The sequence below is a fragment of the Patella vulgata genome, chromosome 1, assembly GCF_932274485.2.
Source record: "Patella vulgata chromosome 1, xgPatVulg1.2, whole genome shotgun sequence".
Taxonomy (NCBI): Eukaryota; Metazoa; Mollusca; class Gastropoda; family Patellidae; genus Patella; species Patella vulgata.
In genome coordinates this window covers 39,954,778-39,980,752 of record NC_065879.2, presented here as the reverse complement: position 1 = coordinate 39,980,752, position 25,975 = coordinate 39,954,778, and the positions used below count along the sequence as shown (strand labels likewise).

The 25,975-nt window shown below is 33.9% G+C and overlaps 1 protein-coding gene across 1 annotated transcript in view; it reads left to right on the top strand.

Annotated features, from left to right (window-relative positions):
* Positions 1-25,975, top strand: part of LOC126812792 (inositol 1,4,5-trisphosphate receptor type 1) — a 52,366-nt gene that overhangs the window by 12,804 nt on the left and 13,587 nt on the right. The window contains exons 9-50 of the mRNA XM_050539102.2: positions 31-118; positions 358-465; positions 856-1,001; positions 1,764-1,842; positions 2,252-2,337; positions 3,265-3,390; positions 3,966-4,016; positions 4,172-4,252; positions 4,464-4,522; positions 5,010-5,139; positions 6,909-7,031; positions 7,535-7,642; positions 7,829-7,873; positions 8,404-8,508; positions 8,972-9,046; positions 9,969-10,101; positions 10,398-10,483; positions 10,670-10,801; positions 11,230-11,362; positions 11,810-11,903; positions 12,394-12,448; positions 12,697-12,806; positions 13,739-13,826; positions 14,064-14,171; positions 15,716-15,852; positions 15,958-16,025; positions 16,186-16,241; positions 16,997-17,161; positions 17,546-17,784; positions 18,233-18,314; positions 18,713-18,900; positions 19,256-19,369; positions 20,066-20,077; positions 20,381-20,456; positions 21,058-21,141; positions 21,641-21,748; positions 22,041-22,109; positions 22,725-22,854; positions 23,148-23,286; positions 23,441-23,593; positions 24,896-25,052; positions 25,498-25,595. Coding sequence (XP_050395059.2) covers positions 31-118; positions 358-465; positions 856-1,001; positions 1,764-1,842; positions 2,252-2,337; positions 3,265-3,390; positions 3,966-4,016; positions 4,172-4,252; positions 4,464-4,522; positions 5,010-5,139; positions 6,909-7,031; positions 7,535-7,642; positions 7,829-7,873; positions 8,404-8,508; positions 8,972-9,046; positions 9,969-10,101; positions 10,398-10,483; positions 10,670-10,801; positions 11,230-11,362; positions 11,810-11,903; positions 12,394-12,448; positions 12,697-12,806; positions 13,739-13,826; positions 14,064-14,171; positions 15,716-15,852; positions 15,958-16,025; positions 16,186-16,241; positions 16,997-17,161; positions 17,546-17,784; positions 18,233-18,314; positions 18,713-18,900; positions 19,256-19,369; positions 20,066-20,077; positions 20,381-20,456; positions 21,058-21,141; positions 21,641-21,748; positions 22,041-22,109; positions 22,725-22,854; positions 23,148-23,286; positions 23,441-23,593; positions 24,896-25,052; positions 25,498-25,595 — 4,424 coding nt within the window. The remainder of the gene's footprint in view (positions 1-30; positions 119-357; positions 466-855; positions 1,002-1,763; positions 1,843-2,251; positions 2,338-3,264; positions 3,391-3,965; positions 4,017-4,171; positions 4,253-4,463; positions 4,523-5,009; positions 5,140-6,908; positions 7,032-7,534; positions 7,643-7,828; positions 7,874-8,403; positions 8,509-8,971; positions 9,047-9,968; positions 10,102-10,397; positions 10,484-10,669; positions 10,802-11,229; positions 11,363-11,809; positions 11,904-12,393; positions 12,449-12,696; positions 12,807-13,738; positions 13,827-14,063; positions 14,172-15,715; positions 15,853-15,957; positions 16,026-16,185; positions 16,242-16,996; positions 17,162-17,545; positions 17,785-18,232; positions 18,315-18,712; positions 18,901-19,255; positions 19,370-20,065; positions 20,078-20,380; positions 20,457-21,057; positions 21,142-21,640; positions 21,749-22,040; positions 22,110-22,724; positions 22,855-23,147; positions 23,287-23,440; positions 23,594-24,895; positions 25,053-25,497; positions 25,596-25,975) is intronic.

Below are 25,975 nucleotides of genomic sequence, written 5' to 3'. Positions count from 1 at the left end.
TTCATTTAAACGTTCCTTTCAATGTTCTAGGATGGTGATGTTATACGTTTTTTTCACAAAGAAATGGAGGCCTATTTAGTGGCAGAAGGATTATTTGATGATAAAGTTGTCGAAGACGGTAAGATACATTAACTCAACAAGTATAATTATCATGTACTGATCAATTGCAATTATCATGAAAGCAGTTACATGTAAAAATTTTTCAATTTATTCTAGAAACACCCTTTTAAAACTCCAAGGTAGAGAACATAGTATATTGGTAATCTTTTGCTGTTACCATTATTTATATTGCAGTTTAAAACGAATCAATACATATTTTGATATAAAATAATATTTTGGGGTTTATTTAACTTTCAGTCCATTTAAGGATCCGAACAGTTGATCAAAATATTCCGAAGACATTGTTTCCTAGTAGCTCTGCTGTAACTTACTGGCAGATAGAACTTCAAGAAGGCTCGATTGCAGGTTTGTCGTTGTTTATTTTCTTAGAAGTTGGAACGTTTAAGGGTGCCATATTTTTTTAGTTCAGGATATACTTACGATTTTGTTTTATATGTTGTTATATTCCCTCTTATTTGGGTGAAATATCGCCATCACTTAATGCATGTTCTAAAATTTATATTTTATTTACCTGCCTTTGCCTTCCCGTTCTCCACTGCAGTCATGTGAAAGGGATGTGGCATGGACTTTCCGGTGGAACTTTAAAAGTTCACAAGGCCAGGGGAAAGAGCCTTCTTCTTAGAGTATATAATATATAACCGTTTACGTTACAGAACATTACAATAGGGCGACCTTTCTGCAAGTATAAGGGGTCATGATACTTTCCTCATCCCTGTCTCCATTTGTACATTCTAGGAGGCGTTCTAAAGTGGGAACAACGATGTAGAATAATACACATGTGTACACGTAAATATCTGACTGTCGATATTGATGGACGAGTTACATTAACATCAGATACTTCAGATCCACGAACTTATTTTAAACTACATGCTGTTATTAGGGTAAGTTGTAAATGGGACTACACCTTCTTATTAATTTAAATTGTGCACGAGACTACACGCTGTTATTAATAAAAGTTATTTCTGAGAATAAATGCTATATAATTATTAGGGGTGATTTATATTTGGAACTACACGTTATTTTTCTAAGTTGTACATGAGACTACACACTGTTATTATGAATAATTTATAGTTGAAACTACGCATGTTATTAATGTAAGTTGTACATGAGACTACACGCTATTATTAAGGTAAGTTATATTTGTAACTACATGCTGTCATTAGAAGCAGTGTAAGTTATATTTGGATCTACAAGCTGTTATTAGGGTAATTTCTAATTGAAACTTTACATTGTTATTAACATGCTGTTAATATTAAAGTAAGTTATATTTGAAACTACACGCTGTTATTAACGTGAGTTGTAACTAAAATTATCGTTTGTTATTACGGTAAGCTTATTTGAAACTACACGCTGTTATTATTAAAGTAAGTTATATTTGAAACTACACGCAGTTATTAAAGTAAACTGTATTTGAACTACACTTTGTTATTAGGGTAAGTTTATTTGAAACTGCAAGCTGTTGTTAGGATATGTTATATTTGAAACTACACACTGTTACTAAAAGAGTAGACTGCATGCCCTCGTTAAACGATCAACAATATTCATGTACAAGCATCGTCGAGCGAATATCTGGTGGCAGTGGATACATAATATACATACATTTTTTTATAAGGTGTTTTATTAAAACTCACTCTTTGTTTCAGGATAGTGATGATATACCATTTGACAGTTATTGTCGCATGGAACACGTTGTAACCGGTAAATGGCTCCATGCCGGTTCAGGTACACATGTTTACATACTAATTGTTTTCTCTCCAAACATGCTAAATCTTGTACCAAATCATATACTGGACTTCTTTTTTAAACACTGGTCATTATTCACCTGATGTGATAAAGACATACTATTATCAGGTTCGAATTAACACCTTTTCAGCAACCTCCGTCTCACACTGAGCTCTTCCCGGATCGATCCATTCACTTGATTTGATATTTGTTTATTTGGTGCAAATACTGCAATGTCTATTTTCTGTCTTGTCCGCAGGTTTATCTTGTAGATTTTTGTTTTGCTTGTAGTGCGGTCCTCCTGCACTTACTATTAGATGATTTTTATTGGACTCCATTCCAGCCTTAGCATAATGAGAACCTTCATCTGCCATGTTACTATAATGTGTTTTTGTTTGTCATTTTAAAGCCGACTATAAATTGTCAAGCCAGCTTGATAATGAAGATGACAAATCAATGTCTGGTTTAAAATATAGTACGGCAGAACTTAAAGAGGTATGTACATTCATGTGTATGGGAACTGTGGTGGATCAGTGAGTGCGACACTGTCTCGCTAACCAGGATAACTCGGGTTCACTCTCGCTCTCGGAGAAAGTTCCTCGGAATTTTCTGGCACATTTTCTCTTGTCAGTACTGCAGGATGGATTGCCTGGCAAGGACCGTGTCATGTGGGGCGAAATACCGAGATCCCGTTACACATTGGTTAAAGAACCATTAACAGTTGGAAATCGAAATAAAAGCAGGTCGTTTAGCGCCGCTGTTCGGACAAAACCACATCAAAGCACACTGTATGGCGTAATCCCGTCTTCATTCGCCTAATGGGTGCGAAACAATAGGGCGTTAAACCACATTTCAGTTCATTTTTGTGCATGAGTGATATGTAAGATATTACATGCCTTATAAGAAACACGGTCGCCTTTCTTATAATAACGCTAATATGTTTTATTTCTTTTCCACACCACTCTATCTATCTTTCCGGTGTGGTTTCCCCTTGTCAGTGGTACAGGACGGAGGGCCTGACAAGGACAGCTGTCTAGTCGTTCGGATGGTACTAAATACCGAGGTCCTGTTTACATATTGGCGTACACGTAAAACATCCCTTGGCAGTTGGCAGTGGATATAAGAGTATGTCATAGCGCCGTTGTCCGAACAAAATTACCCTCAAAGCACACTGAATGGCGTATGCCCGTCTTCATATCCCAGTCGGAGCAGAACAGTAGGACGTTAAACCCCATATCATTTCATTTTTGTGTCTTATCATAACAAAATATTTGTTTTGCTAATACATGTATACTACACCATAGTGCACCTCCAACTATTTCCAAACATGCTCCCCAAATAAAACTTTCTATATGCAACCATTTCCATTGTGATTAACCGGTTGCATGATTTGTTTTTCGAACGAGATAACCTCTTTTTCAGATTACAGCCATTAAAAACAAACATTACGATGATGCATTTACAGTACAGTCTGTCAGCACAAAATTATGTTCTATATTTAATTATGTGTCAGGAATGGTTCCTTGTCTTCAAAAACTTCTCAGTGATGTAAGTCATTCCACTATATGGTCTGTAATAGTTTTATTATATGATTGACGAAAGTCGTAAAAGTTAAGTATTGGTGACGCGAAATAGAATTAAAATTTTTCACACCAGACTTTAAATATTAATCTCTAGCTAAGTTTATACCAGATTAACCTATATCTAACTTTAGATACTAATATTATGTTAACAAGGTTTCAGGTGACCACAAGCCAGACATTAATTTTAAACTCTAATATACCGACGCCTGGATATACGCTATTCATATATCCTGTCTCCAATAGCCCGATGGAGCAGAAAGATGGGACGTTAAACCCCATTCCATTTTTATGTATAATATGTTCATTTGTAAACTTTATAATACTACAGTATATATTCTTTGAATGGCATTCAGCAATAGGAACATAATCAAATAAAAACACTATTTATTGATAACAATTATTATTTATTTCACTGCTTGTGAAATCTTGTTGAAACGTCGCAGTGAAATAAACAATAGTAATTGTTATCCATAAATAATATTTTTATTTGATTGCAGTATACTTATAGAAAATTTATGTATGTCTTCTTTTTTTCTCCAGAAAAACGATGATATGGTTTTAAAATACAAAACAACATATGACGTCATAACGGTAATTAGCTTTGACTTTAAGTATTTCACTCATGTATGCCATAGTTAGTAAAGCAATATTTCGTATCTAAATTTAATATAAATTCAATTATTTGTATTTTTAAAGAATCTCGCGACGTTAAGCCTTTCAACAGATATTTGTTCTTATTATTTCAGGCCTTAAAGGAATTAAATTCCTTTATGATCGTACACAGTTTACCATCTAAAAATCGTCAGAAACTGATGAGAAATTTACGAGTATGTATATCAGTGGTGAAATGATTGGGGCACAGATGAAATTAGTTCTTTTTTAAAACTCAAAGAAAATATTTAAAGTGGGTGGTACTTTTTGATAAAGCTAAGAAATTCTCTAATAGCCAGCTGTATATCACGAACGATTGCACATTTCTTTATTTTCTACATTTGTTGATTAAATAAAATTAGCAAGGTGTGATTTTTTTGCTTTCAGATCGTAGATTTACTTGTAGACTTGCTGCGTATCCCATTTAAAGATACACCAGATCAAACGTACGTACATATATTAACATTTAATGTATCATAGGCTATGATTAAATATTATTATCTTTTTTTTTGTTCCACAATTTGAAATTTGCAATAGGCTTATGTGTAAATAGCACAACTCAGTAAAAAGTATGTAATCGCTCATGGGTACCAAAAAGTGTGAGTGAGAATTTCTTGAAGGGCATATCCCTTTATAACGAACGAGTTTGCTAATAAAAGAATAAGAAAAATGTCAGCAATGACATATTTTTTAGTTTTAGATTAAAATTCTCACATAGCCACCTGTGCCATAAAACATTTACTCTTTTTAGATACAAAACCCCAATAAAACAAGTCAAAGACCTTCTTAGGAGAACGTGAGATTTAAATGCCGATTGAGAGTTACTGCTCCCAAGTTTACTCACACAAACAACATATTTCTTTATAAAACCACAATACACCTTAATAAATCGTTAATTAGTTAAACTAACAATTTCTCTGTAATTATCTTCAGGTATCTAACGAAGATTTTTGTAGAAGCTTATGCTGTATTAAAAACCTACCTTGTTGGTAACAGTAGAAAGAATGAGTTGTATATAGCTAAATATATTGACTTCTTCTTAACTCAATTTACATATAAAGAGGTAATCTTAAACACACATTATGCCAGAGCTAAATCTGCCTATTGCAGGTCTTTCTTTAGGCCTGAAATGTTATCTAAAGTTTTAATTGAACATTAATTAACACGAAAAGACCGTAATCAACTCTCGATACCATCTTATGTGTCAGCTTGTCACTGGATTTGAATCCGATCTGCTGCTCAAAGCTCATTCATGATTAAATCAAAAAATGGATAATCGAGACTTTAGTAATTTGACCGAGGCTAGGCCGAAAAATCAATCGCTAATATCTCGGTTTAGGGTGGAACAATTTGACTGAAATTTTCAGCATATTCCCTTTACATTATCTATTTTTTTTAACTATTATAGCGAGAACTGCCAGCACTATATCTGAAATATCTGCCAGCTCTTTAATGTACATATAAATATATAGTAATGCAAACAGACGATCAGATAAAACAATATGTACAGGCTTTAGCGTGGATGTTAGATTATGTGCAAAATATGAGTTCATTTCCTAGATCCATTCAAATACCACTTTGCAGACAAATTCTAACAATGGACAAGCCAATCTGTATTATATTACGTCATTGTAAAGATATGATATTAACTTTTATCACCCAATAATACATTCTACAGTAGATATCGTTTGTGTGATAAACTTCATAATCTACTGCGATATCTCCTTAGGAGATATCGCTTTACACAAATCTGATTGGTCAATGAAAAAGGAACTACTGTTTTTACTTTCAAAGAACAGTTCATTTTTATTTTATTTTTTTTATTAAAAGTAACGTCTTTCTTATTAAAAATGAACTGTTTTTATTTAATTGACCTTGTTGGTATCATTGGGTCAATATAAAGGACTTTGCAATGGTTGAATTGCTGTCAAAAAATGATGTATCACTACGTGGTAATGTAATCAGTTTCAGTGAAAGTGAAATCTATAGCAAAAAATTATATTTATTTATTTGTGCATGTAAGAAAGAAATGGGTGATAAAAAACCCCACCTACTCGTCTTTTTCCATATAAAAAAAAGACTTGTAGGAGATTCTCTATATAGTATTTTATGGAAGTGAGAATTAAACATTAAAATAAATAAGTTTAATCTTTATTGAATGGTATATGTTATTGTTTCTCTTAGCAAGTTTAAAAACCCTATCGTATAATCACATTTATCACATACTCCTCGCAGTGTTTTGTTTGATTAGAGCTAATCCCAATTAACACTGCTGTAATGGAAACAAATTTCTGTTCCAAATTATGATTGGTCAATAGTCCGATTAACAACCAATAACTAACTGCGTAACAATATCATACACTTTAAACAGAGCTCCAAATTGGACCAAATATGTTTACATATGTTACGTCATAACTCACGATTTTATTATGCCCAATTAACCAGTGCATAGCAGAATATTGCAGAAAAACTAATTGTGGGACAAACGAGGCTATCAACACGTATACAATGTAAACAATACTGTTTGGAGACGAACAATGCTTTCACCGTTTTTAATACCTTAAAGACCCCAGATCAAACGAAGGGCTGTCATGTTGCTGTACTTGGGATAGATTTGATTGAACGGAAAGAATAGACACACTCCCTCAAAAGCTCAAGTATAAGAAGCCCATCCAGCAATGGCCAGAAAGAGATTTCTCGGACCATTGCTTCAGGATACACGGACTATTTTCGCAGGTCGCTTGAAAACAGGGAGTTCCCCTATAATAGAACATAAGACTAATTAATACGCTATTTAATATGATACATGTATACAATATTTTCTTAATTCAGGCAAAGATTGGTCTGTACGCTGCTCACATGGTTATGGAACTGATTCGTGATAACAGAAAAATTGTAGATCGCGTGTCACATGAACAGATAGATCACTTCATAGACCTGCTGAATAGTGAAAAGGTTTGTTGTACGCCCGTCCAGAATTGTATACTTTCTTACGGTATTTAGAACTAGTATATGTATGTGACGATATTAACCAATGTTCACAGAGTCCAAGGTAGCTCTATGGGCTACTATTTTAGAACGCCTGGTATTTATGTATATTATAATATACAAAAATTCAGATCTATAAATATTAGGAACTACTGATCATTTATATGTTAAATCATATGTTTGTTGTTTTAGGGCTATCGCTACTTAGCCTATAACTATTAGGCGTGTCGTCTTGTTTTTTGTTTGTTATCTATAGGAAGTTATAACTACGTGTATCATGATTGTGTAGTATGTGGTGTTTGTTATTTTAGAACTACCAATATTTAGATCTATTAGGCGTATTGTATGTAATATATTATGTTTGTTATTTTAGAACAAAATTAGAACTGCTATGTGAATTGTGTGTAGCATGATATGTTTGTTATTATCCGCATTTTGTGTAGTGTATAATGAAGTGTTTGTTATTTTAGAACTACCGATATTTAGAACTATTAGGCGTATTGTGTGTCTGTGATGGTGTATCAATAGCTGATAATCAAACTTACATCACCAAGAAATGGCTGATAAAAGACACCGAGGTATGATCTCTCATTTCAGAAATATAATCATGTATCGTATTGTGTTAAATACATGCAGTTGATCAATGCACAAGAAAATAAGTTAAAAATAAACGGTGTTTAAACTCAGTAAGTTATATTGATACATGTTTCATTTTGATAAATTACTCTACTTTGAAAGTATTGAAATGGATTATTTATTTTCAGGATTCGGGTCAAGCTAATGTACAAAAGCCCGATTTAGGTCACGTGGTGAGTGTATAATTGTACAAAATAATAATACTCTAATGGTATAATGTAACTGTTTCTGGTATCCAGTATTATGTGTTAAACATCAAATAAGTGTCCTGTGTCTTCTGTACGACACACGTTACTGCTCTGACACAGGGGGACTGAGCTTCGGACCGTCGGACTTCCGAATGCTCAGAGTGGCCGGCGCCAATCATCTCGATTGAACAAAAATTAGCATTACATCGTGTTATCGTCATATAACAGTGGGGTGGTGGAAAGGTGCTTCAAGTTAGTTTCTATTGATCGTCATGTCACGTATTCTTCGCCGTGATGGAGCCCTAAGGAAACCAGTTTGTGCGAGGTCCCCGAACTGTCCAGCTCATGCAGCCTGCTCTGGCATGATATATATGGGATTCTCATTGTTAAACCATATATCTAACTAAAACGTGTACGATCTAGAGTAGTGGGTCAGAATCATGTACACAATATTTATACCTGAATGGGAAACTAAAAACAAATAGCATCAAATCAGTATTACATTTTATTTTCAGACACGAATATACTTGAACAGTAAAAAGAATGAGAAAACTCCAGACACTATTTTACGTTATGGCGGACGGCTATGGAAAGAACCAAGCAGTATCTCCGCACAAACAGTATGATATAATTTTATTTACCTTTACTGAAATAATCATTATCAGACAATATGTATGTATTATTTATTAATTGAACTTAAACTAAAACAGGATCAAGACAACAGGGAAAGAAAAATGTCGAAAGTAACTGCATAGGCTGAGGGAACCAAAATAGCAGAGCCGCATAAATAACTAGCACTCTAAATGGGTAATAATAATGAAGTCATTATGTGGGAGAGAAATGGGGTTTAACGTCCACTCGACACAAACTAGGTCATTTCGGGACTAACATATGGTTCAATTTTATTTCCATAATTCGCTTGCGCGTAGGGGTCTTTAGCTGTGGGAGGAAACCGGAGGACCCGGAGAAAACCCACGAGGTTGGACAGGCGACCCTACTCTATGTCACGTACAACCGGTGAATCGAAACCCCGGCAGTTGACTCAATGACAAGTCATTATGTATTTGCTTTGTATTATTGCAGAGTTCCCAAGATGGACCCCAAGAACATGAAATGTACTTAGAGCATCAGTTGGAATTATTTAGAATGTTATGTCAGGTAAGTTTATAAACTAATTATTATATTATGGCAATCTCGGGCGTACCACGATCTAAATAGTTTGATGTTACATTTGTTGACCTAACTATGGTACAAAATTGTCATGGTTTATTGATTGATAGATAAGCAGTCATTCAATTATGTACGCACGAGCGTGGCCATGGTAATTTGTTTTCGCAGAAGGCTTATAGTCCTCTTCTAAAAAAAAACCACTTAGGTTTATTTGTTATACTTAAAAGAGCGTTAAGAGTTCTTATAGTTCTCGCTATAATAGTTAAATCTAGATAGTGTAAAGGGAATTTGCTGAAAATTTCAGTCAAATTGATCCACTCTGAACCGAGATTTTAGCTATTGAATTTTCGGCCTAGCCTAGATCATCATTACTAAAGTAGCTACGATAAAAAACATAGTCTCGATTATTCATTTTTGGATTTAATCATCAAGGAGCGTTAAGCAGCAGATCGGATTCAAATCCGGTAAATATCGCAGGCTAGCGATCACATCGAGAGTTGATTATGGTCTGGATAAATTGTTTAATGACTAATTAATAATTCAGGTAACATTTCAGGCCTAAAGAAAGACCAGCAATAGGCAAATTAGCTCTTGCATAATGTATGTTTAAGTCCATTTTCACGCGCGATTTGTCAGTGTGAGTACGGTCATGTGCGTAAATATAGCCCCGGTTATCCAAGATAATATTAATTGTATTCAAACGCCTCTGGTATACAATTATAGTAATTAGTCCTTTTGCCAATAAGGTTTGAAAACAGTAATATTATGAAACCATGTTTACATGCATACATATCAATGCACTGCCCTAATTAGTATTGAAATACCCCCGGCCAATGCCTATTTAAGCCAAGCATGTTGTGTTCATATGCAGTATCCTTAAACACTGTTAAACTGTTTTTCTATACAACAGGGACAGAATGAGTTTACTATTGATGTTATAACATCGCAGTTGAAATTTCTGACATGGGAAGAAGCGTTTGATTGTTTAAAAGATGATACAATACCAGGCAGATTAAGAGCTAAATATTGTGAACTAATAATCAGTAAGTTTTTTTTATACGCAGAAAAAAAGTTAGGCTCAGTTACATTTAACAGACACAGTCAGAAACGTACTCGTACAACGGATAAATTCTGGAATTATCCGACCTGTCTGAATTTTTCCTCGGACAAAATGAAAATATTTACTTGGGCGTTTGGGTGCCAGATGATCAAAATGTATCAACATTGCGCTGGTTATTATTTTTTTCTAAAAAGATTAAAGATTAATAATGTTAGCATATACCCTCAAAATACAGATATTCATAAACCTAATCTAAATGTGGGCCATTTGTTTTTTCAGCTTTATATGTAGACATTGTTAGCAATGTTTCAGTAATTGATCGTGTAAGGTTGTCTTATAACTATAAAGGAATTTCCTCTGACGAAGTAAGTAATGCATGTACATTCTTAAAGGAAAGTGTTGAAACCGTGTAGAATCAGCACGATGGCTGTCATTGGCTCCTTAATTTGATGATAATTTGCATTGTAGTAGGCTTAAAGCTTTACGAAATATGCCACTTGTTGTTTCTTTCTAACACATGCCGCTGTTTTATTTTTTAAATTATATTTCAGTCAACAGTTGATCAATCGTCGTCACCTACCACTGAATATTTTCCACAACTAAGGGATTGGATAGCTTATTTTCTTGGTAATAATGGTGATATGACAGCATCGGAGTTTGGACATAACATGCTGGTTAAACAGGTATGGTTATGTTCTAAAATCCATTGGTACAAATACTGAAACCAATTGTTGCTATGAGAGAAACCGGCACTGCTTATGCATGGATATGATATTTTAATTCATTTTTTCGACTGAAAAGGTTGATGGGGTAAACGTATCAACCATTTAGCAGAAAACGTGGCCGTACTGTCACTTTCTTCTTGAATTTTTATTTTGAAAAGTAGCGATTAGAATTTGAAATATCTACATCAGAATTAATAAGATAAATGTATTACTTCTTAAAGTAATTTTGGTATTTGTGCCATGAGACCACCGAACCAAAAGTTATCCGTGTACGTTTCTAATTTATAATATATTTGACAGGTATTTAGGCTGGTGTATTATCTAATTATGTAATGTTTATGATATATTTAACAGATATTAAGTCTAGTGTATAATATATTTGACAGGTATTAAGGCTGGTGTATTATCTAGTTATGTATGACTTTTATAATAAAAGAGAAGACATAGAAAGTTTACTTAAACCATTACTAAGTCTACTAGATGGTAGAAATGATAAACCTTACCCAGATACAGCGAGGGGTAAGTATTAGTAATTTAATATTAAAAGAACAAATAAAGGTGAAAAAGTTCTCTTGATGTGATTCTTTGCTTTTATAAAAAAAAATAGTGTAACGTGTCAAATCGCAACTTTTTAAATTAGACACTCGAATATAGCCCGGTTGATTTGATTTCGGTTTATATTTAATTTTATATCGTCTCTTGGGAAATGCATTTAATTGTACTATGTTCTTGTATGGTTCGTTTCATATGTCTTGTTATGAGGTTTGCCTACATTGTCAATTTGTTGGGGTTTTTTAATAGCGGCGCTGGTTATTTAAGATACCGGTATGCAACTATAGCGCCGAGCTTTGTCATTGTAAAATGTGTGTTGATTGGAAGCGAAATGAAGTTTCTTGAAACTGGTTAATTAATGTATAAACCATTGTTGAAGTATATTCATGTATTAATGATATCACTATATTACAGGGCACGATGCCTCCCAAGTTCGGAAGAATTTTCGTGAAGTTGCCAGATACCAGAAAAGTCCTGAAACACGAGCTGTTGTTGATGCTAAGATACAGTAAGTCCACCGACAATGTAAGCTTGTCAATTAAATAATCCGCTTTATAGTTTCTACCTACGTGTAAATTAATTACTACCTCGTTAGAAAATAGTTTACTAATTATTAAAAAATGTTTCTACGTGGTATTTTAATTTCAAACCAAGTAGAAACTAAGTTTTCCTGCGTAGAATTTATATTATTGCTGACTTGAATTTTAAAAAATATATTGATGCCATCTATATGCGCTGTATTATTGTTAATATATTTTCTAAATGCTCTTTTTGATACTAAAGCTGTATCTGGTTTTATTAAAAGAAATAAGGCCCGGTTGGCATGGCAATGATTTTGATAACGAGATGTCGATTTCCAAGACTCAGATACAAAACGGTCTAAATTCCTCGAAGATACTAAGGATTTTCAAATGATTACGTTCAAATGGACACATATCTGTTAAAGATAGAGCACGGAGTCACTGTTAAATTGTATCCATTTAATTGTTTATTTATAGAGCCTTGGATGTTTTGAATCTTATTTTTAACTTCACCTTTAATCTTAGAATAGAGGTATGTAATACTGTTTGTTAATGTCTCTCCGAGAAAAGGTGAACAAAGTTTCAGTAGTTAGCTGAATCATTTAAAGGGATAGTACATAGATAAAAGTTCACACTTTCAGTAATCTTTTAGAACTAGAACATTCTAAAAACTCGTAAAAAGTGCATTGGTCCAATCGAAAAATGAGCCATGTTTTATTTTTTAAAAATAATAATGTTTTGGGACTTGTCTTTCATTACATTTCAATATTTTTAATTTAGAAATTAATTCAACTATTTAAATCAACGTATGATGAAGCCAACCAATATCGCCTGTTTCAGCCAGAACTTAGTGTTCTTTTGTACGAAGGCTTTACCTTAGAACATGCGAAGTAAGTTATACGATAATAACGTACAGGTTATTAATATGACGAAAATATTAGTTCGTAATTAAGTGGTGTTGACTCTGATATAGAAATGTTAGTTTATGGTAAACATGTACGAGTGTACATGTCACAACCAAGTGCTAACAAGAGGAACATTTATGTGAACAATTCTATTCCAAATTGCTTAAAGCGATACTTTCATATTTTCTAAGAAAGTCAAAACATAATTATTTCTGTCTTTTGCTCAATAGGTTGTCAACTCACGATTATACGATCGTAGGTATCATTATCACACTTATAAAATCATTCATATTTGAAATAATAACACAATTATCCCCCTTGTTTTTCTATCCCCCCCCCCCCATGAAATAGCTATCTTCAAACGTTTGAATTTGAAGTTGAAAATGATATTTTTGCCAATTTCTCAACTGGCAATAGTGGATTAAAGGATTAAAAGTATTATTCTTTAACAAGGTAGGGCTGTTTATAGATACCATCTATTTTAAGGCTTTATTTTAATATATTTTAAAAATATAACTTGAAAACATGGAATTCTCGCTTTAAACTTCTCAACATTTCCATCCGATCATTATTACCACCGCGAAGGGGATAATAATAACGAAATAAATCGACCCACAAGGACGTAAACGGCAACCCATTTGGTAAATTTATGACCTCCATCATATGGGCATAAAGGCCAACGCGGGTATTTTGTTTAGAAGACCCCTAACCCTAAAAGCGAAACATAGTTCCGACACACACACGGACGCTTTAAATCCAGGGACAGACGAGGGGAAAATAAAATAAAACGAAACAAAATTAAAATCTAGTTTTAATCAGATTGAATGTCTTCAAGTGACTGTTACATTATAAGCCCATGTTGAAATTAAATTTAAATCATTTGGAAACGGTAAGCAATGAAACATTTTTTTTTTCAGAAGCTCAAAATCGGCAGTAAAAATTTTGGAGAACATTTTTGAAGAAACAGAATTTTTCATACCTGATAAAATTACACAAATTCTTCTGGTAAGTACAAAGATCAACATTTAACATAACCCAAAAACCAAGCATTTAGCTAAATATCATTCATAAAAATTAAAATACTGCAAAATATTAGCTGCGTAAATATAGCATAGTACATATTATTAAACGACAGTACACATATCAAAATTTACATTCAAATGCGCCACAAATTCCGAAAATTACAGATGTCTAATATATCAATTGACAACAAATTGATATTGTTGGGTTGTTTTTTTCAAGGATTTGTCTCATTATCATTATGATGAAATGGTATGTAAATCCATGCACCTGTTAAACAGATATTATTCCTTTCATCAAAAACTATTTAGTCAAGCTATACAAGCTCAGGTAAGATTGTTTTTTTTAGAAAGATTAGATTCACTGCAATCATTTCACTTATAGCATGGTGCTTCTTCATAAAATAATCTGAGAATTTTATGAAATACATCTGAAAATTCATTTAGATTCTTTTTGAAGAAAACGAAACAGAGAGTCTATGCAAGCTAAAACAATCACCCGTTAGTAATACTGAATATTAATCTTAAAATCTGATTGTTTAAAGGACAATATTGGTGCCAGTCATTATCACATATGTGATAGAACTGGTTAAACACGTTCCAAATATTATTTTATCACAGAGATCAATGCTACGATAGATGCGTAAACAATGCTTGACAAAGTGACAAACGCAAAAGGAAAACACGAGTTATCCCTCTATATAACTGATTGCAGTGACGAGTGATAACAGATACATGGGCAAATTACTGCTCACTAATAATTGTTTCGAAGACCAAAAGTGGCGTGCACGTAATGGATCCTTTGTCAGTTGGAATTTCAAATAAAGAGTAAGCCGTAGAGCCGCTGTCTGGACAAAATTTCCCTGATAGCACACTACATTGGTGCAGAAAAATAGCTTGCTTGATAAACTATGCTGGAGTTTAAAATAACATTCGTCTGCACCTAAGAAGTTTATTTTTGTCCCCATGCTGGCTTTTCCAGCGTGGTATCACCTTGTCAGTGATTCAGGGATGGAAGGGAACAGTGTCTTGTTTTTCTGATGGTACGGAAAAGCGTAGTCCCGTGTAAGCATGCACGTAATGGAACCCTAGACGGAATTTGAAATAAAAGTAGGCCGTATCACCGCTGTCTGTGCAAAATGAGGGGGTTGGATGGCCGAATGGTTAGCACGTGCGTGCTGTATCACAAGGCCTGTCATTGAGTCAACTGGCGTGGTTTCGAATCCCTGGTTGTACGTGACAAGGAGTAGGGTCGCATGTCCAGCCTCGTGGGCTTTCTCCGAGTCCTCTGGTTTTCTCCCACTGCTAAAGACCCCTACGCGCAAGCGAATTATTGAAATACAATCGAAGCATATGTTAGTCCCGAAATGACCTAGTTTGTGTCGAGTGGACGTTAAACCCATCTCTCTCTCTCTCTCTCCCTCTCTCTCTCTCCCCAAAATTTTTGTTTTTGTTTATAAAAAGTATATAATTTCTAATAAAAACAATACAGTTTCTAATTAACAAAATGACGTGTTATCACCAGGAACCTTCAAATAACGACATATAATGATATGTGATTTGAAAATGAAATGAAATGGGGGTTTAACGTGCTAATGTTCTGCTCTGATTGGGCTAATGAAGGCGGGCACACAAGTCGAGAATGTAGAATAGCCGTTAACAGCCACCATATCTAGTGCTTGCAATATTCCCGAGTAATACCCCTCGTTTAACCTGTCATCACTTACTTTAAGAACTGTGGAGGTTTGTAAGAATTTATAAGATTGTAGACGGCCATAATATAGTATTTTGTCAACAATTGCAAAGACTGGGCGTGGTTGGCTTTAAGAAGTGTATTGTTACTTTAAGATATTAGGAATATATTTCTTATTCTAGGTATTAATCACGGATTCATCTGTTGAAATAATGAACAGATTAAGTATTATTCTTCCCAAACTACGTCGCTTGGCAACAGCAAAACTCAGTGATGACCAAGCCGTGGAACTTAGTAATATTTTAGATGAAATGAAAAGGTAAGCATCGTCAACTAACTAAATTCAAGAGATTGCGACGAGTGGTTTGTTTGAATCTTTTGATTACTAGTTTGAAACATGAGTATTTTTTTTCTTGAATTTCAGAATGTGTCATTTAGATGGTGATGTGTGTGAAACACATAGGATGAACCAAACCATTCTTTATAACCATGGTAGGCTACGTCTTTAGACAATATGACTGTTCTTCTTTTTGTTTTTCTTTTAACAAAGAATAAAATAATCAAATTAATACAAAATGATATTATGAATTACTTATCTCTTGTAAGACGTGAGATAATTACCAATTTTGTTTGTTCTTTCGTTTCGTTTTAGGTGTGCTCGAAGATGCTCTAACAATCTTATCTCAGGCAATCGACGTCAAGTTGTTGGTATATATATTTGAATTCATAATTAATATACTCGTATTTGTTAAATATTGATTCTGCAGCATTTAACAGCGTGTGTTTAAATTGAAATTAACTCCGAACTCCTATTTACTTAACCATTGACATTGCTGCTATATACAAACTACGGCGAAAGCAGTGGTTGCCGAGAACAACATTTTACATATCTTACTAGTCAGGAATAGAAACGTGTTCTATTTCATATTTAAAATATCGCCATTATGAGTACAATATTGTGGGTTTCAAACTAATTTCACAAATCATTAAAGTAACCATTTGTTTATATTATTATGCTTGTGTATATATATAGATATCCAAAAAGACGAGTAGGAGATTTTATTTATCACCCAATCCTTTCTTACATGCACGAATAAATAAATATAATTCTTTGCTGTAGATTTCCCTTTTACTGAACGTGAATACATTACGGCGTAGTGATACATCATTTTTTGACAGCAATTCAACCATTGCAAATCCTTTATATTGACACAGTGTTTCCATCAAGGTCAATGGTCAGTTAAATAACAATAGTTCATTTTTAATTAAAATAATGTTACTTTTTAATAAGAAATGAACTGTTCTTTGAAAATAAAAAAAGTAGCTCCTTTTCAACTGACCAATCAAATTAATGAAAAGCGATATCTTCTAAGGAGATATCGCATTAGATTATGAAATATATCACACAAGCGATATCTACTGTAGAATGCATTATTGGGTGATAAAAATTATATAATTTATAGGATGGATATGTCCAAAATTTAAAGAAGGTATTTTCTAAGACATTTGTGCTGCTACAATGGATGACTAGGAATAATAAAGTTATACAGATGAGATTGTTTGATAGATTAGATATGTTACTCAATAAAGAAGGTGCTCCAATAGAACTAGCTGAACTGCTTACTGAGGTAAGTCATATAGTTCATTATATTAGTGACTTCTTTCTTGATCTACTACAGATAAATCACAAATATAGCTACAAGAGACCACTGAACGTTTGCCATCTTCAATCCACTTTTAGAAGTAGATGATGGTTTTCCGATATTTCCATCAATTTTGTAAAAACGACTTGATCATAAAACGCTGCCATTTACCCCCATTCAAATTTCAACCAATGCTGTAGATTTGGTACCAGTCAAGTTTAACCAATCGCATCACACTGATAGTATAGGGAAGCTGAAAAAGGGTAATCGAATATAATCGAATATTAGTGATTTTCCTAGGGCCCAGTTCAACTGTAATCCCTGTATCGAGACAAGTAATAGTAAATGGACCTTACAAACATGTTTCAGATATTTACCGGGAATTCAACTACGTGCATGAAGATACAGGGTCATCATGTTCAGAGAGTAGTAACATTAATAGTGAAACATAGGTCCGAGGTTCCTCAGTTTTTAGATATGTTAAATGCTGTAGTAAAAGTAGAAGAACTAGATCTACCAATGAAGAGAAATCAAGGATTTGTAATGACGTATTTCATGCAGTATAGATCAGATGTTGCTCAAGTCATTGACCAGTCAGATGAAGCCAGGTTCGATATCTTTTAAAAATATGTTTTAAATTTCACAACTGTGTACTATTTGTTTGGGATGTCACATGTACAATGGATAAACTAATTAGTTGGCGTGAAACCCTACCTGTATAGGAATTTGGTTGATGTTTACTTCTAAAACTATATCAAGATATTGCTTTTAATGATATTTTAACTCAATTCCGTATACTGTCAAGATTTTAGATTTTATGATATTATTAAGGCAAGTAATAACTAATTCAGGCAAAACCTGAGATATTTATTTTAATGATATTTTAAACCAAATCGTTCATCCTGTCAAGATATAAGCTTTAATGATATTTTTTAGTGAAACATTATGATTCAGATATTAGTTTATAATATTTTAAAGTCATTCACGTATAAAGTCCAGATATTAGTTTTAATGATGTTTTTAAATCTTTTACTAATAACATCTTATGTTGTATAGGAAATCGGTATTAGAATCAAGAAATACACAAGAACTGGATTATATGACTTCAATGGTGGATCTGTTAGCCACATGTGCAGAGGTACCGCAGTACTTTCTTTAAATTAGGCTTATGACATTTATTAGCTAGCTGTTCAGTAGATATGGCGCCCATAACCCACTAACCAGGGTGTCCTGTTTTTGATCCCGGTTCCTCGTTTCGTCATTCGAATGGGGTAAAAATACAAGGTCCCATTTCTACTTGACGTGTACGTAAAAGATCTCATGACAGTTTTAATTTAATGTTGAAGCGTATACCCAATAAGATTACGACGTTAAACCCCATTTCATTTTATTTTATTTATATAATATTGAGAATGGAGTGTAAAAAGCCCTTTGGCTTGGGTTCATTTGTCTTATAGCCAGTTTTATTTTTTATTTATTAGATTGAATTCCTTTATGCGTTCATCAGTTGAAATTAATTAGTGTTTGTATTTTCAGGGAGAGAATAGTTTTATAGAATCTATTTGTCAGACTATATTTAAAATCAATGATCTGTTAGAAGTATTAATTAATAAAGATATCAGTGATAATGTGAAGAAACCATTCCTGCGTTTCTTACTATGGGTTTATATGAATACAGCTAGTGGTATGATAGAAAGTGGTGCCGGTGACCTTCCTCATGATAGGTATGATGTTTTATATTCAGGATTCAAAATGGTTCTGTATATAGTTGAGCTCATGTCAAATAGACAATAGAACGTGCTAAAATCAGTACATGTATCAAGCACATATATTCTAAAATATCAGAGACCCAGTCTAGGTCATGGGTACTAATAGTACTATATTATGCAGTCGTCACAGGTACAGATCGGTGTTTCTTAAAATATCTATCAGTGAAAGGAGTGAGCAACCGAATGAACGGGATAAATTTTATTTAGAGAGTAGAAAAGGAAAAAGCTAATACATGCGAATTTGTTTGAATTGCTGAGTGATTCAATTGTATTTCTCTTTGCTATCGTCATTTTATTTTATATATTGCAGAAAAATCTGGGAATTTATCAACAGTACAACTCATAATCTAAAACAAGTTAAACTGTTTATAGAAAATAATAAAGAGCAAACTAAACAGTTGCTGAAACGGCCGCCATCAAGGAGGTAGGGACCTTTTCTCAAATATTGATGAGGTGTTTCCTTTGGCTCAGAATTACACCGTCGGGCAAAACATATGGGCTTACCATCCACTTACATAATATATGTTTCAGCTATATTTCAATAATACGTTTGTGATACCATGGACCGTATATAGACCTCGCGGGTTTTCTCCGGTTTCCTCCCACTGCTAAAGACCCCTACGCGCAAGCGAATCATTGAAATAAAATTAAACCATATGTTAGTCCCGAAATGACCTGGTTTCTGACGAGTGGACCTTAAACTCCAATTTGACTTCAATAATGCGCTTGTGCGTAGGGATCTTTAGCAGTGACTCCCCAGTTGACTCATATACGGTCCATGGTGATACGGATCTTTAGCTGTGGGAAGAAACAGAAGTAACCCGAGAGAATCTAGGAGATTAGGCAGGCGATCCTACCTGTTGTCAAGTACAAACACAATATATCTAGCCCATGATCAACAGCGTCCGCCACAAATCCACAGAAGACAATGTCAAATGATTGTGGTTTCATGCCATGGCATTTCAGATACAAAATCTGCTTTTGTCCATACCGTATCATTTCAATTTGGAAGTACATCGTTGTTCTGATAACGTCGTACTACTAATACTTCGTTACGGTACCATATATATGATTACTGTCTGACACTGTTTTAAATTTTGTTTCCTTTCTATTTTGATAGCCCGGGAAATAGGTATGTTCATTTTCTTTTTATTAACCTAAATTCAGTATTTTTATATATTTTTTCTTAAAGTTCAATACAAAAGTTCTTTGCATTGGTTATGTTTTGCGATAAGTGCATGTTATAATTTAAAGTACCTAATATTCCTTGATTTAGGTAAACAGATAGTGTTTGTTATGGGTGATATGATTTGTATTTCTTAATCCAATGAAATCGACCATTTTATTTTTGAGCCAGAATAAAAATGGGATCCATATTTGGAGATGAATATTTGGAATAAAAGTTAATTGACATTAGATGTTCTACTTTTTGTAGTTATGATATCAACAGTTTAGAAGAAATGAGGGGAACTCTACATTACCTATTTGATGGTGTTATGCAATTTTTACAGGTAATTAAACATTCAAAATTTACTCCCTTATAGATAAATCCCAGATAATCTCGGGAAAAAAATCACTTAAATGTGTTTTAGTCTCAAAAATGGGAAACTTAAACATGCATTATACTACAGCTAAATCTGCATAGTGTAGGTCTTTCTTTGGGCCTGAAATCTTATCTAAATTATTTATTAGACATTAATTAACTTATCAAGGCCATCGGTACCCTGCTGATTTTTACTGGATTCAAATACATTTTGTAATGGATGATTTAACGTCAAAATGGATAATCGAGATTTTGTGAATTATAGAACCAACGCGTGTAATGGTAATCGAGACTAGCCGAAAATTGAATCGTTAATATCTTACCTTTGGTCAGTATTTGTGGCCCTAAATGAAACGGTTTATGGCTTCTAGGATTTCTTGTCTATCTGGTCATATCCCCGAATACTACTACACTTCACAGGTCGAAGTTAATAAGTTCTGGAATATTCTTTACATACAAATAGATATAAAAACCCGGGCTACTGAAAACTGGTGATCTACGTTTCGTTCCCCCGAGGGTGTCTATATACTCTGATATCAAATATTCCTTTAATATTTTTCTTTTGATAGTTATTTTGTCGGAGTTATTTTCAACAAGATACAGACTTTGCCCAAGAAACAAACCAGTTGTCAAACCTTGCCCTGGTTTATGTAGTAAGTTGTTGAATGATGTATCATTTATCAATAAACACTATCTGTCCACAAGTAAACATAAAGGAGCTAACCTCATTGATTTAATAATAACGTCTTTTTATTTCGACCAGTGGTTAGGACAAGCTATATTATGATTACGTGTTTTTATTTTTTTTTAAAGACTAAGCGGAAGTCAGAGTTTATTTACTAAGTTTTGTTTTATTTGACTTACTGTGTCGCAACACGCAATCGATATTAACCAACATAGCCATTTTGTATGGACGTAAAATTTTGAACAAAGATAGATTTGCTGTACAATACGGTAATAAAGTAAAAAAAATGGACCCAAATCAAAGAGGGCGTGCTGGCTTAATCACCATTCCTCTTGTAGGTCATTTGGTAGATTATGATTTAATGTAGGGAAAAGGTTTGATCAAAAATCATGTACCCACAATATTTTGATATGTTAACCATACATAACGCTGTATGTTATCATTTTCTTTCCGTTGATAAAATTCAGGAATTCCTTGATGCTATTGCCCCACTTGTTAGTGATGAACGACAGATGAAGAATCTTACTGCAACAATGAGTGGATTGATGACGGCTACAAATGCCATTCCTGAACAGGTAAGAATTAATATCTCACCCGTCATAAATTATACACGCAATTACTACTCTTCCTTTGTCTGCGATATCACCCTAGAAGGAAGCGGATGTTAAGCCCCACTGACTGACTGACTGACTGGCAACTCTTCCTCCCAACATTCATTAACAATCAATATTTATTCCATTGATTACTTTAGTATTTTCACCCCTCTTGGTATATTTGCACAAATATCATTGGAATATAAGTTAATTCAGGGGAAGATAAATCTCTGAACCCGCTTATCAATACTTATTAAATTTAATAAAATTTCAGAAAATGGAGGAATTCCATGTGCGATATGGAGCAAGGATTAATCGCGATATACTTAGTGATGCTAGAGAGGTAAGGTATTCGTTTAAATATTTTAATAGTCCAAAATCCACAGAAAGTATATCACATAGTAGTGTAGAAACCTGACATATGATGCAGAATACTTAGCAATTTAAAGAGTTGAAGTGATATAAGGATGTGTTTTTATACGTCCACATTTTCATGTGGACGTATATGGTCGTCGCCCCTGTCCGTCTGGGCGGTCCATCCGTCCACAATTTCTTTGTGGACACTCTGAAGGTCACAATTTTTATCCGATTTTGATGAAACTTAAAATATATGTCGGTTCCTTTCGATATTGGCATGTATTTCGGGAAACTCGAAATGAAACTGTTCGACAAAATGGCTGCTCTTTGTACGCAAATTGTGTATAAGTATGAAAATACAAGGGTTATGGACCCTCTAGAACTCACAATTTTTATCCGATATTAATGAAACTTAAAACATCTTTTTTCAAAAATTTCAGTCCCTTTTGATATTTGCGCATTTCAGGCCATAATTTTCTGGATTATGGCCTCTGACTGTACAAAAAATCCTTTTTGTTTTTAGCTTGTTCTCTAACAATCTCTTGCAAAATGTGGGCGTATCCTGCCTGGCAGCCGCTGGTTCAATTATGTTTTATTTCAGAGTTATAATGAATATTACGCGGCAGAGGAAGAGATAAACGTTAGTTTAAATGTATTTGTGGGTAATATGAAGATATCTTATGGTGGTTTGAATACAGTACAGTATCAGATCAAATTCCCCAGTAATAAAGGTAGGTCTACCGTCTACTTTGGTTTTCTTTGAAGACAATGTTAAATAAGCGTACCTGAAAGGAAGGGGTTCTTATATTGAAATTGTAACAATTTGCCTGTACGGTCCGGACGATTTATAATTAGCTTCTGTGTACATTTATTTCCTTGTCTGAAACCTGTCTGTTAAATTATTAAACTTATCTGGATAAATATGTTACGGCGCTGCCCTGTTTACAGTTATATGTCGACATACAGACCCGGTTGTCGCACGTATGAGATAATACTTAACGTCATACGAATTTCCTTTTATTAGAGTATACTGAAGAAGGTGGTGATGAAGATTTGCCTCTCGGCCAGGAATTTCAAAATCATCTGAAATGTTTTGTCAACCCAGATGCCAAGGATCCCATATTAAAGTTCAAACTAGCAGAAAAATTAGTGATGCAGCTCAGGTCAGTATGCAATTTAGCAATCGATCAGAAAATATATTATTTTATTTGAGCAATGTTTTATTATATAAAAGTTGAAGAATTATTTGCTGGTATTTTCGTTATAAATTTATATTGCTGCAATGTTATATTAATAATGATAGTTTGTATTTTTCAGAATTTCCAGTAACTTGAACAATCTTACTGAAAAAGAACGATTAGACCAGACTGAATTAGATATAAAATGTTTTCAGTTATTACGTGGTCTCATACACAATGAATTAGTTAAACTACCTAGAGACTGGAAAACCAATATGAAACGTAATGCAAAGTAAGAAATTTTGATATAGTTAAATATGGTAATAAACAAAGAAAAAATGAAGGGGGTGCCCAAGTTCAGATTTTGTCATTGATAACGTATGGTTGAAAGGTTTTCAATCTAATGATCCAATGAAGTTCTATGGTGCGTCTATTGGTGGTAGATTTTGGGAGGTCAGGATTGGTACCCAATTGTTTAATTATTTGGTAGTCAAGGTTTCGACTAGAGTGGCTCGGTAGGTGGAAGTGGGAGGCAACTGGGTGTCTCTTTAATATCAACATAATGTTCCTTCAGTCTAATTCGAAACAGTCTTTTTGTTTCACCAACGTATTGTTTTTGGAATAGGTTGCAAGTAAGTAGGTAGATAACGTTTTTGCTGTGGCAAGTGTAATTGCTATGGCAATTATAAGATTTGCCAGTTTTGCTAGAATAAAATGTTTTCTTTCCTTTTAACGTATTGCAATAATTGCATTGGGGATAGTTACAGAAGGATTCTAAATAATTGTAACTTTTCAGACTTACCTCTGGTCTCACTTAGACCCTCCCCTTTTCCTAACTCTCCTATATACACCCCATCTAGTTTTGGTCAATGGTAATACCCTGCCTTTAACTCCACCCGGACTTTTTAGGCCCTACTCTAGCCTCGCCTTTTCCTAAACCCGGGAAGGGGTCTTTTTGTAAATCCCGGTAAGATCCCAAAACCCCGGTAAAATCTCAAACCCCGGTAAAATCCCAAACCCCGGTAAAACTCAAACCCTGGTGAAATCTTACCGGGGTTTCAATAGAGTATAGAACCTCGCCTAGTGAGCTAAATCAGTCTGAAGAGTTCGATTTGAAAGAAACTATAGTCACTGCTAAAAGGGATAACTGGCCAAATCGCCCAGGACAGGGGATCGTGATCGTCAATTAATTTGTCATTGTATTTTATAGACACTGCTTGTCCGTCAGTCCGTTTAGACTTTTTGTGAAGGCGGTATATATTGTCATCCCGATTTTAATGAAACACATCAAATTACTGTATTTTGGATTTTGTAGCTATTCGATTTTATTGAAACATGTTATTTTGATTTCTATCCTTGTTCAAATTTAAATACAGTTTTGTCTTTTATTTTGTAAATTATTGTCCCTTAATATCTTGTAAACTTGATCCAATCTATATTTTTATTACATTAAAATGAAAACTCGGCATCTTGAAATCTTGGAAGAGCACGAATTTGTCAGTTGTTCACTATTTACATCCTAAGCTTTGTCCGTTTTGTGTTTTTTGGAAAGCTTGTGTTATTTCGCAACAAAGTCGTTTTATTTTATTTTCAGATATCTGAATGCTATAGAATCTGTACAGACGGCCATTAATTCTTATGATGTAATACCCAGTGTTAGTACACATTTTACCAGTCCTATTGATAATGTCGTTAGAGAATTATTGGCCTTTATGTGTGCTCTTTTATTCAGTGGTAACGAGGCAGTTCAGGTAAGATTTCCAAGTATATTATTTGGGTTAGATTTGGGAGGAAATTGTACTTCTTTAATTTTGTCTATGGCTTTGGATTCTTCGATTACGATTGCCACTCGTGGGGAATATAGTGCCTGTGTCACTGGCATTTAAAAGGTTCAATAGTATTTCTGTTTGGAGATTAGCCTCTTGGGGTAACCGAAAACAACCCCGAACACTTCACGGTTACAATTCGATGTGGAGTATATGTACAAACGCGGCTGTTTAAACGTTGAATTCCATACCTTTTCTTAAAGATTGTGTGACTTGATCAATCATGAATAGTACAGTAGTACAGTCGAATCAAGTTTGTATCAATCCGGATCCAAGCTTCATTATTGTTATATATTTTAGAAATAACAAACTTTGGCGAATTTACAGCTTGGTTAGGGTTAAGAAAACTGAAATATTTCTTTGTTTTTAGAAAAGCCTTTTTGCCTCTTTTACTGGAACAAGGGAAGAAACGTTCTTTTTTGCCGTCAAAAATAGGATCCAGAGAGCAACTCTTGCAACAAGGGAAAAGTAAGTTCTTTGTTTATATTCAAACTAATAATAATGACCAATGTCCATTGGTAACGCACTATAATCCCGAAGCCAGTGACTCAAAGTCGGAATGGATCGAAGTTCATCTGGTACTGAAGGATCTAGCACCGACAGGTTTCAGTTTCTAATTTGGAGTTTATTTTGAATATTTGATCGTAAGTTTAGGTTCTGAACAATTAACTGGAAGCCAATGCAGTGATTACTTACTATACCCGGAAGCCATTGTTGACTGATCTCACAGATTTTAAGAGTGATATCAATTTGGGAACCCATGTTATTCATGATTATACACAACGAAAGCTGCGAGAAAAATGGACCTTTATGTTTTATTCAACTTACTACTAGTGTATATTTGATAA